Raw genomic sequence first — 12,892 nt, 5'->3', positions numbered from 1 at the left:
TGCCGAACATAAGGAGTATCTGATAAAATGCTATCTGTCTTCTCTATATGTCTATCAGAGCTGCTGGAACTGTGGCCGTAAGGCTAGCGAGACGTGCAGCGGCTGTAACACTGCGCGTTACTGCGGCTCCTTCTGCCAGCACAAGGACTGGGAGAAGCACCACCATGTCTGTGGTCAGACCCTCCAGGCCCAGCAGCAGCAGCAGCAGTCAAGCCAGCAGCAAGGAGGAGTTCCGGGATCAGAGACTCCTGCTCCCATCAGCTCCTCAGCCTGCACTCCAAGCAGTGGCACTGGGAGCCCAGCGGCAACCCCACCTGCCGCTACTCCACGCTCGTCCACCCCCAGCACCCCGTCCTCATCTGCCCTCGAAGTCACACCTCGCTAGAAAAGCTTCCTATGTGCGACAAGCAACACTAAAACCCACAAACAGCATGACTGTCCCCAGCTTGACATTGCCTTGCAAAGATTCCAAGAAAACAAGACTAACGGATAGGGACAGCAATGCTTTTGTCTGTCTTGCAACGTGGTCGAAGGAGGAAGACGAGGTCCATAATCAGGTCATATTGACTTGCCATGACTTTAAAGAAACGCAAAGATATTCTTTGTTTTGAATGAATGAACTGAAAATTGACATCAGTTTATTGTTACACTTCTCTACTCTTGTGTATTTGTTGTTCCTGTCGTCGTCAATGTTGTCATTGTAGCTTATCTTACTTTCCTTTGTAAATATAAAAAGACTGATCAGAGGAACGCAAGACCTCCACTTTACAAATGTTTTATTTTTCACCTTTCATCTAAGGTTTATTTCCTCTCCGTTCCAGACCTTACAAATAAGTTAACTTTACGTACAAAGCAGAATGACTGAAGTGGTCAATGCTCACTGCAAATAAAGAGATTAGTTTTCAATACAGGCTGATGAATAAATAAGGAATGGACTGAACCTCTGGCTCGCAGACCCAGCCGCCAACAAACGGGCAGATGTGTGGCAGATTGCAAGCAGAACCAGCTGTTCAGCCGGCATTATTTCCCTCTCACTTGTCATAATATCCAGGTCAGTGGGCTGTGAAATCCGAATCCGAGTACCCCCAAAGGACGTAAAAGGAAGACTTCTTGGACAGAATGCAAAAACTTTGCCTACAGCATGCACACACACATGGAGGATGTACTGCGAAACATCTCGCGTGCATGCTTGCTGGGTTACATAGCGCTTTAACAACCAGAAAATTAGGTTATCATCTTGCCGGTGAGACTGTCAGACATCTTCAATGGCAGCTGCTGGGCAGCTCAGACCTGGAAGCCAACAGTGTGCAGACATTCTCCTCCTCTCTAAACTTTTCTTCATGCTTTTTATTCATTTTCTGTAGATGTCATGCTGTTAAGCTTTCTGTCCTGTGGTGTCACCAATGGTTATTTATTGAATATGTGTTGGACACTTGTGACAATGCATAGTAGCTGGAAATAAGTCACAGTTCAATCTCTTCATAATTCCATCTCTAACTGGAGCAAAAAGAGATTAAAAAAAAGAAGCGTTACCTTTTTTAAGCTGCTTTTCTATTCTGTGTGTAGGTGGTAGATTCTCCGTAGCTTCATGAGTTTTATCCCCTCACCCCAAGAAAAGACACTGCTGCTTAATTTCGACCCAGATCTCCTCTGAAAACTAGCATGTTGCGTGGAATGCTAAGATAAATGTTTTGTACAAGGGACATACAATGCTGGGGAAAGGTATTTGCCCCACAAGAATTTCTACAGTTTTGTTTTTTGTCACATCTAAATGTTTCAGATCATGATGGGTTGCTTTTTGAGATCTTTTTGCCTACTTCATGTTGTCAGACAGGTACTTTTTGTGATTCCTGGTCTGGCAGTAATCAGGCCTAGGAATGGCTATAGAGATAGAATTCAGATTTCCCAAAAACTGCATTTTGTATTTACTCAGGATATCTTTGTCTGGTATTAGTATTTGGTGTTCTGAAATATTTTAAAGAAACAAAAAAGCAAAAACTGGAGAAATCTGTAAGGGGACAAACACTTTTTCTCAGCACTGTACATATATGTATTTGCACTGTCATGAAAGTTCTTTTGGCATGCTTCTTTTCAACCTTCTTGGAGCCATAATCCATCAGCAATGTTGTATACTGTATTAGCATCATCATTGCTTTTTATATTATTTTGAACTGATGCAGTTTTAAAACATAAACACATCAAAATCATTTTCCTACTTAGCATTCTAAGAATAGCACCCAAAATGTTTTTATTTAAATAGCTACACGCTGTGCATGTACATTACTGAAAATTTGTTAAATATTTGTTTTTTAGAAAAAAACTGCAAAACAACCAAAAAAAAAAACAAAATACAAAAAAAGTACTCTAACAAAGTGATTTTCCAAATGCAGAGGTGTAGACTTCGATTGACAGCTTTAACACTGCAAAGCACCAGGTCTCTCTCACACATACACATGCACACACACACACAGTTTTACTACACTAGTGTAACATGAAACACCAAAAACAGCCAAAGACTGACACCAAGGACCAAAATCCTGATGTAAACATGTTTTAACAAGAGGTTTGTCCACTTAAATGTTTGATTTTTTTTCACAGGTTTGGTTCATGCTGTCAAGACCAAAACTTATTTCAATGTCAAAAACTTCATTTATTTGAATCCTTTGTGGATCTCAACTATATCCATTATGAGAGAAAAAAATTTGGAAATACAACAAAAAACTGCAGTATTACATTTTACCTGGAGCAATAATACAGAAAGGGGCATGGTAAACATTTTATTTTTCATGTTTTTTTATTTGTTTTTTCATTTCCCATCTCACAAATGTCAGATTTAGTTAGAGATGCACTGATCAGAATTCTCTTGGCTAATTTCTCTAGTCTTTGTCAAATTTTGACGTACCAATACTGATTTTAGCCAATTCCAATCTCTCTTCAAGAATACAATATAAGCAGCTTTTAAAATAGTTTTTCTAGCTTTCCTACCAATGACTATAAAGTGATTACGCAGCTCACATTTTAAGCTGGATTCAGCAACTTATATTAGTGAATAGCATGGTTAGCTCCAAACCTAAACTAACATTTCTAAATGGCTTTCCAAATCCAGCATGTCAAAGGATAGCCAAAGGTTCAAAGTTGAAAAGGGGAGAAAATTTTCTGTATTCTGTCGAGCCTTCTTGTTATCTGCTGAATGCCTTGCTCCCTCTCATTCTCTTGAAGCCTGGACGAACTGCAGATACGTCATGACTAGTTGAAGAATATGCAGTTTCCTTTTAAATACTGTAGCTGTGCTTCCGATAACTTCATTGTTTCATTGTTAACCTTACTGATACTTAAAATAGCTATTTTTGAGTCTTCTTTCCTCAGTTACGACATCTACACCGAAGAGGGTTTTTTATTGGCAAAACCTGGTAGTGTTCAGATTCGTTGCATTCAGTGAGTGGGAAAGAGATCAGCTCTTAGAAATTCAGCAGACGGGACCAATCTAGTTGATTTTCAGGCTATTTCTCGGTGCATCTCTAGATTTACTGTCCATGTCAGCTTTAATGTTTTTAATTTCCCCAATGTGAATTTCAAGCTTGACGTTTTGACCAATATCATTTGCAGTTTTCCCCATATAAATGAAACAAACCTCTCATTTGCATTTAGAGAGCACTTACCCTGACATATTCAAAGGCTCCTCACCCCAAACACCTTGGTGCTATACAGAAGCGTGTTACATAAATAAATTCTGACCTCAAGAAACAAGAGGAGGCCCACAAATGTTTGGGGCACTTTGCTCCCTGTAGACTTCCTTGTTTCTTTCCTCATGCCGAATTAAAAACTCACACCTGCACTCTTGGATTTGAAGGGTCACACAGTCCAAAAAGGTGTCCGACACCTCCCGGCTTTTCAGAAGCTGACGAGACAGCCAAGCTGTTGGAACACAACTGTATGTAAAATAATACAACAAATAACAAATGTGTTCATTTTTCTATCAGGGCAAAATCTGAGTTAAATAAGAAAGAAAAAATTAAGATAAACTATCAGTCAACAATTCTTAGAGAAGCTCTGTTTTACCTGTATTCCCTTCTCTAGCTGTGCTTTGCTACACATTTCTAGGTGGCAAAAAAGTTTGTCTCACTCTACCTCTTAGAGCACGATAAGAGCATCAGTTGTGGCGCTGATACTGGTCTAGTCTAAACCAAATGGGCACAAGAGAACAGGAAAAATAAAACCCAAAGTCGAAGCTCATACAGCTGCAAAACCATATCACTACTTGGTAACAATGCAGACCTCATAAATAAATGAAACATTAATGAATAGAAATATGAAAAAAAACAGAAAAAAGCTTTTGTTATGTTCCTGTAAGCCTATGAGTACACCAAGAGTTTCAAATGTTTGAATAAATCTAAAAATGTGTGCAAATTTTAAAGAAAAATGTTTCTTATGTTTATGATACAAATTAAGATCACAGATGAGAAATTTCTCTCTTGTTTGTTTTTCTTCCCTCTTTTTTCCTTTTTGTCTGTTGTGAAGACATGCAGATGTGCTTGTCTACCTGTCAGCTGGGATATATATACAAATAAGCAAATCTTGTAAAAAATAAAATAAATCAAAACAAAAAATAAAGGCCATTGATTTAGACTTGCATAACATTTAAATTTCCTAGATATTAGGAAACACAGAAAAATTGCAGTGGCTAACAGCAAACTGCGTAGCATTAACCAGAGGCAATGAGTTGGACTTCAAGGGGGGTAGGGTTTTTCTGGTCTGTTGGCAAACCGTAAAAAGAAAAAAAAAGTTCAAATAATTTGAAGTTGTTGTGCAATACTTTATTAAGATATAAAAACCACAGGTTAGTGGTAGGCTGACACAGAGTGGTCTTTACATCACTTAGTCAGCTTCTTCTAGAGAGCTTTCCAGTCTACTATGTCAGAACTGTGGTTTCTTGTTGATTTATTTCTTTTGGTTTCTTAATTTTGTTTCTTTTTTGGGCTGTGAACTATGGTCTGTCAGTCTGTGAAACTTTGCAGTATAATTCTGGTATTGTTGTTCTCTTTACAGTGTAATAAATATGTTAATTCTTGCCCATAGACTTGAGACTTCTTTGTGTTCTTTGATTGGATGAAGTAGCTTGCATTGAAAACACAGTCAAAAAGCATTCGAAATTTCTATGTTTTAATGTTAAAAATAATTGTTCAGATTTTTAGAAGTGTGGTTCTGGAGAAAGGTTTTCAGCATTAAGGATCTTAGCTGCAGTAGCCATCACTAAGTTGGTATATTACTTTTTTAACAGTTAGCTTAACTCTTGAATAAAAAATAATCTATTTAACTGAACTGGATTGTTTATAACCGGCATGATACTGACGCAAAATAATAATCCCAAAATATCTTAATCATCCCTTTAAAACAACAGGATGTCCTTAGCCTTTGTATGCCTTCTTAGATTATACACACCATTATCTTGATATTTAGGTATTTTACAGTTTCCTTTTAAAGTGATTAAGGACCTTGGAGGATTTTCCAGGGACCTTGTGCAGGAACAACTCGTTCCTTCTACAGTTTAGTCAAGGGTTGTCACCCAAGGGTTAACCATCTTAATGTGGTGATTCATGTAAAAGGAGCACTGACCTAGTATAGACATACATTTCAGTAGGAAGACATTTGTTTATAAAAATATGTTTTATTGTCTTACGTAATTTAATTTGCAGGGAAAATAAATTTTTGCTTTTCATTTTCTGTAAGCTATAATATAATCATCCACATTAACATGCTTGAAACAAATAAAACAAAACATGTCTTACTTTTGAATTGAATTACTGACCTACATTTCTGTAATTTTTTCATCATATTCTAATTTATTAGAATATTATATTATTATAAGACAAAGGTGAGGCAAAGTAATTTTACCATCCCATTATTTATGTATATCTCCTGAAGATTGTTGTGGTTACTGATGCATTTTAAGAAACAATTTAAGCTTATGCAATCATGCTACCAAACAGAGTGACAAAAACTAAAATTAAACAGTGACACATGGCAACAAAGGAGTAAAGATATGAGCCTTTGATGGAGCTAGTTATGTGCTGTTCTGAGACCACAACAATTACCCTCCTAAATAACCTTTTTTGCCTGACAAGATTGTAATGGAGCTCAAAGGGCTGGAATCAGCAGCTCCCTTTTCAGAACCTGCGACAGCAAGGCCACAAAGCAGCTTGTCAGCTGCGGAAGCGCAGCCCCTTATATGACCTCCTTCCTCTATCCTTATCTCTGTGTTGAACCACTTTGGAGCTGATAAAGCCTGGGGATGAGTTGGACTGCTGTGATATTCCTGCCACATTCTTTTACATAAAGTTCATTGTGACCAAGGGTCTTTTCTTCCTCTCACCCTCATCTTCTTTTTGCTCTACCTTCTTTTCTCCCTCTCTCTTTTTCTTATCAAGCCAGGCAGAAGCAGACACCGACTTGAATTAGGCACTAGTTTAAAGAGAGGGTGGGCGAGCTGTATGAAGCTGATAACAATACAAAATGGATTTTCTCAAACAGAGAAAAACAGCTGTCTCCATTATTTGAATGCTTCACCTTTCCCTGCTCCATTAATTGGCTCTTTGATCACAGGCAGAGGTGCACAGTGGCTGATAAGGAGCAGGTTATTAGTAAAGTAGCCTGGAGGACCGAGAGGCGGCTGTCCATGGCAGGCTGCTGGAGATGAGATAAAGGCGTGGTAATGGCTATGTGAGTGGGTGCTGGTGGGCGATAGGGGCTGCGTCGCCTGGCCCTCACGTCACCATCGCCTGGCTCACGGCGTTCAGGGGAAAGAGCTGCAGTAGCAGGTTGGAGCGCGATACAGCGGCTAATTCAGGATTGTGATTTATCTTCTGAGGAATAGAGTGTAGGATTTGCTTTTGTAACTGCTTGCTCCTTTAAGTAAAATATCACTTTCTCCCTCTGTCTCAATCCTTTTCAGTCTGTCCCTGCCTCTTTCATCCGCTCATAATAAAACTGTGTGACAGGAGATTTTTCCCTTGCGAAATGCAATCTATGATAGCCCGCAAGAAGAAAAACTGGCAGAAGGAGCATGACATTACTCGATCTTAAATAAAAAAACAGGTTGGTTCCTTTGATGTTGCACTGAGGGAAAATTATTGCATTAAGTGTGATTAAAACTTAACAAGAAGCCTGTTTATGTACTTCTCACATTCACTGACAAGAAGCACTGTACTACAGTACCTGGTAGAGGAAAGACATCTTCAAGACATTACTATCTTGTAATCCCCACACCCTTCTTACAGCCTGCTCTCTTCTTACTTTCCTCTTTAAGACATTTAGGACCAGAGGGGACAAGGAGGGTATTTGTGTGTTGTAAAGCATGGCAAGAAGAGGGGAAGTGTTGATATTAAATTATAGAACACAAGGTTATCTAGTTCCTGCACATGGTTAGGCTGCCCTGGGCCGAGAGTAATCTTCTAATAGCGTTCACAACGGATGACATTATTAAGGAACTGGGCCGATGTGTCAGGGCTTTCTCTCTCCCTGTCTCTCTGGCTCTTTCTTCCTCTTTTTTTAGAGGCACAGAGCAAAACAGGAAAGAGCAAGAGAAATGTTGAAAAAGGGACACGGGCTGAAGAACTTTACAGGGAGATGGGAGATAAAGAACCAGCAAAATAGAGCAACAAGAAAGAACTCAAGCGTACAAGGAAATAAAGTTTAAACACTCATTTAATCCATCTGTCCAGCCATCCATCTTGATTGATTTATTAAGATAACATTTCTAGTATGGAAACCCAGACATCCCCCTTTTCTGCAACACTCACCAGCTCATTCAGAACATGTATAGGCCCCCTCAGCAAGTCCAATCAATGTGTGAATGTGCTGGACGAACAAGTCCAATCCATGGAGGCTCCACCTTATAACTTCTGGGAGTTAAAGGACCTTTGATGCCAGATACAACAGCACAGCTTCAGTGATTTCTAAGAATCCATGCTTTAAGGGCCAGGGCTATTTTGGCAACACACTATTAGAGAGGTGGTCATAATGTTATGCCACTGGCTTTGAGAAATGACATTATCAGGTCTGGTCAATTGGCCACTTCACCTTTTTGTATATTTTGTTTTCTTTGTTTCCTCCAAAGCTTTTATGGGTATGAAATGGTGCTGTCTACCTCGGAAAACATTTAATGCTAACAATAATTCAATTTGTGCCAACAAAATGGAACATTTTGTACCTGATTTGACAACTAATAATTTAAAGTAATTAGTTATAATCTACCAACTGTCTACTGTAAAGAAATTAGATTTTATGACTTCAAGAAAATAAAATCTTCCTGCAGCAGGAGACATCATGGTTTGATCTGAGGTCCTAATCTGTCATGTTTTGTTAAAGTCAACTTGTCCAAATGAAGATTAGGATTAAAATGGGAATAGAATGTAATAAAAGTTTTCAAAAATAATAATATACTATTGATATAAATTATATGTGAGAGCTAAACATTTTTCTGATAGTTAATGCTAATATTTTAGGAAACTCTTCATCTACAACTAAAATTAAACTGATACTTTATGGTTTAAGCTACTGAATTGAGGAGGAAAGGGATGAAATGGCAATGAGTTGAACAAAATAAGAAACAATACTAGTATTGTCCATGTTGGTATAATAATTAGAGGTAATATTTAGTTCTGCTTGGTGAATTTGTTTCATCTGCAGTGAGAAGTGATGTTATCTTAGAAGCAACACAGTAAACTTAGTTGTGACATATCGTACCAGCCACACACAATATCCAGTGCAGCAATCAGTGTCAAGCAGAGGGCTCTTTTCACTGCCCATCAGGTAACATGGAAAACAAGAAACACACAGACACAGAAAGGTGCTTTAAGCCACACAAAGAGAGCTAAAACTCTGCAAAAGAATTCATCGGAAAAAGGCTTTCTCATTTTCTTTATGCATAAGTCCACCTTTCTCCTTTAGCATAGGCAGCATCCTTTAGCACATGGACTCAAGTTCACATGGAGATACAGAAACGTTCAAGTGCAGACAAATGCTCAAACTAACACTCAAATCTCACAATGCAGATAATTACTTTTGTGGACAGATTGCACTCTACAGCTCTCTTTATCTAAAGTAGCTCAAAAATCCTTTTAAAATGGAAACTATTGCCCTTTAGTAATGCTTACAGCTTTGACTAAGAACTCTATGGCATTTCAAAATCCCTATTGCGCTGTTCAGGATAAAAGAATAGATTTTTAACTTTAAGAACTGGCAGACCTCTGTTTAGCAGCTTCGTATCCTGCACAGCGACTAACCTCTCAGAGCATAAGCGTTTCTCTGAAGCAACACGTTTGACATCGACGTCATGGGGCAAGTAAGTACGTCTTATTACGTCTTGCCATCGGAGGAAGTGCATTTGTGTGTAGGTGAAGTGCCAAAAGTGAACATCTTGCTCAGATCTGAAGATAGTAGGTCTCTTCCCAAGCAGGCGGCCAGGAAGGAGGAAGTGATTGATGGCTAACGAGGCCTGAGCGAGGAGCCGAGGCCAAACGCACAGCGCTCTGCCTACTGTGGCTTTACTGCATGATGGATGATGTACTGAGAAACACTGCCCACACACATACACACCATACTGTTTTAAATGTGTGTGTGGGGGGGGGTCAGGGTTGTATCCTTCCTTGTGTAATTTGACTGAAAGTATCACTGTAAGACATTTATACCACTATCAAGCCAAATCACTTCCAAAGAAAGCTGTGATATAACTCACAGCAGGAAATCCCAGTCCATCAGTCACCTTGAACCTAACTGTCTTCCTGCTTATTGGATCGCTCCCACACCTTCCAAATATCCCACAAACTTTTCCTATAGTCACAGCAAGAAGCCTCGTTTAAACTCCACAGCATATGGATAGCTGGGAAACTGTGCTTTACCCTCTAAGGCTGATCATCTGATCAGTGATGACATGACCTTAATGGAGTATAATAACCTTTAATAATCAGTTGAAGTATCCAAGGAAACAAAATAATTTGAGAAATATATATATTTTTGTAATGTATTTGCCATAAATACATTATAAGTTAATTATAAATACAATAATTTAGCATTTTTCTTTGGCGCTATGCAGCATAGTGACCAAGAGCAAGGCTCCTTTGTTAGCAAATACAGCAGAAGCCGATGTATGAAACTGCAAAGCAAATATTTGTTAAGGTAATTTAAGGAACGAAATGCATAAACACATTCCCACAGCATGATACTGCCTCCATCGTCATGTTTTTTTGTGGACACATAGCATTATTCTTGCTAACCAAGGCATCATATTTTAGTCTTATCTTACCGAGGCACCTTGTCCCATGTGGTTGCTGTGTGTTTTACATGACATCCAGTAAACTGCAATCAAGACATTCTTCCTACAATGGCTTTCTTCTTGCCACTTTTCCATAAAGGTCAGATCTGTTGAGTGCATGCTTAATAGTTGTCCTGCTGACAGATTCTCCCACCTGAGCTGTGGATCTCTGCAGCAACTCTAATAATGCAATTTGTTCCCTAATATTCTCCAACAAACAAAACTCTTTACCATTTTCAATCAATGTCACAATTATGTGCTACTTTGGAATACTCTGTCACATAAAAATACCCATAAAATACATTGAAGTTTGTTGTTGTGACATGGCAAAATGTCAAAAATGCATCTGAATAATTTTGCTAAGCACTGTATGTCCCTATCAAAGTGACCAGCCAGTGACTGTGTTTTGAGTTTGTGTTTTTGTTTATTTCTCCTGGTCTGGTTCTTAGTTTACCCTTAGTTCTGTGTTTTTGGTTTCACTCCCTCTGTCTCCCTGCAGTCTGACCCACACCAGTTCCTAGTTCCCCTGATTACCTGCTCCCTCTATTCGTCCATCCTGCTTTCCCTGTTTGTATTTAAGCTCTTTAGTTTCCATTGTTCCTCGCTGGTTCCTTCTGCTAGTCCTGTCTTCCTTGTCATTCTGTCGTGTCTGGTACTATGTAACCTACCCTGATGTCTGGTGTTCAGTAGTCTGGTCTGGTTGGAGCATGTCATACTCCTGGTCTCCTAGTCCAAGTACTGTGAGTGAGAGGAATTAAAACTCAACTTACTTTCATTCGTCTGGCCCCCAGCGTCCTTCTCAGCACTTTGGTCCTACCTCAAAACAGCAATCATGACAGAAGGAATCAGCCCTATGGACTAAGCGAAGAGGTTACAGAAGGAGTTTAAAAAGGTAAAGTAACTGCAAGACTGTTTTTGCACCTCCTAACTTCAACCAGTTCTCCATGGTGGAGATTTGAGGCTACAAATAGACTGAAGGACTGGTTGGAGGAATAGGGCAGCCTTTTCTCCCATGATCCTCTGACCCACGATACCATCAAAAGAGAGCCTCAGAAAGCTCTGGAACAGATTGTCGCTTCCATGCGGAGACTTCCTGCTCCCTCCTCTACTACTCTCTCCACTGAAGGTCGGCATGACGTTTCGGCTCATGGCTTTGTTCCTGTTCAGCCATTGTCGCTGCTGCCGGCTCCCGATCCTGTTCTGGAGGGGTTCAGGGATGAACCGCCTTCACTCCCTGATCCAGATCCTATTCATGGTCCTGTTCCGGTGGGGTCCGTGGATGAACAGCCTTCACATTCTGTTCCTGTCCGTGAGGGGTTCGAAGACGAACTGCCTTCACTTCCTGTTCCCGTTTCTGGTCTTGTTCTGGAGGGATCCGAAGACGAACTGCCATCACTTCCTGTTTCTGCCCGTAAGGGGTTCAGGGACGGAACTACCTCAACTTCCGGTTCCTGTGTCGGAGGAGTTTGAGAGCAAGCTGCCCCCGCTTCCAAATCCGGTTCCTGTTCCTGGTCTTGTCCTGGAGGGCTCCGAGGACAAACTCCCTCTATCTCTGGTTCCCGCTCCGGAGAAGTTCGTGGATGAGCTGCCTCCACTTCCTGTTCCTGTTCTGGAGGAGTTCGTGGACGAGCTGCCTCCACTCCCTGTTGCTGTTCTGGAGGAGCTTGAGGATGAGCTGCCTCCACTTCCTGTCCCTGTCCATGAGGGGTGAGAGGACGCACTTCCTCCATCTGCTGTGCCTCAGCAGCTCTACCACAGATATCCACAGCCCCGCCGCAGGTCTACAGGGCTCAGCCGCAGATCTTCACGGCCTCGCCAAGGGTCCCAGCGGTTTCTGCACCGCTCTCCAGGGATCCACCGTGGTTCCAGGTCTCCAGAGCTCCACCAACGGCGTCCTCATGGCCGTCCTCCAGACTGCCTCCGAGGGTCTTCTACACGGCTGGGCCGGCCTCCAGACAAGATTGGTCGGGAGTGTTTCTGGTCCCGCCATCGTCCTTCTGGACTCTGGGTCTTCACGGGACGACCTCCAGGCCGTCCGCCTGAACTTTGTGTCTTCACGGGACGTCCTCCTGGCCATCCTCCTGAACTCTGGGTTTCACCGGGATGTCCTTCCGGTCGTCCTCCTGAACTCTGTTTTTGTTTTGGTTCTTGCCCTGTTGGGTTGTTCTTTGTTTTACCTCTGTGTCCTGGTTGGGGGTGGCCCTGTGGGGAAATTCATGTTGGGGTTCGTCGAGGGTGGCAGGCTCATGGGGTTGAGATCGGAATTCACTGAGGGGTTGGGACTGTTTCGTCCTGGGACAGCTCTGTTTGCCTGGCTCGTTTGGACCATGTGGACTCCTCTTTTGTTCGTGGCCCTCTCTCTGAATGGGGACAGGGGTTGTTGAAGCTTAGGGTTTTGAGCTGGGGGTCGGGGTCTGGGCCGGGGTCGTTTGGGTTTGGGCGGTGCCAGCACTAGTCTGGTCTGGTGCTGGGGCGGTCTACCTGTCTCCACCCCGGAAGGAACGGGAACCACCTCCTGGATCCAGGGGGCTGGTTGCCCCTCTGGGGTATCGATACCTGGACCTGGGAGTATAGATTGTGTAT

General features: G+C 41.4%; 1 protein-coding gene across 7 annotated transcripts in view; it reads left to right on the top strand.

Annotated features, from left to right (window-relative positions):
• runx1t1 (RUNX1 partner transcriptional co-repressor 1) overlaps positions 1-5,077 on the top strand; it is a 99,581-nt gene extending 94,504 nt beyond the window's left edge. For all 7 annotated transcript variants that reach the window (XM_047383772.1, XM_047383778.1, XM_047383771.1 and 4 more), the window contains one exon: positions 59-5,077. In XM_047383772.1, the coding sequence (XP_047239728.1) occupies positions 59-385 (327 nt within the window). In that variant the 3' untranslated portion in view covers positions 386-5,077. The remainder of the gene's footprint in view (positions 1-58) is intronic.
• Positions 5,078-12,892: the final 7,815 nt, after the last annotated feature.

This window comes from Girardinichthys multiradiatus, chromosome 13, assembly GCF_021462225.1.
Source record: "Girardinichthys multiradiatus isolate DD_20200921_A chromosome 13, DD_fGirMul_XY1, whole genome shotgun sequence".
Lineage (NCBI taxonomy): Eukaryota > Metazoa > Chordata > Actinopteri > Cyprinodontiformes > Goodeidae > Girardinichthys > Girardinichthys multiradiatus.
Note: the sequence above shows the minus strand (reverse complement) of the source record. Positions and strands in the feature narration are given on the sequence as shown.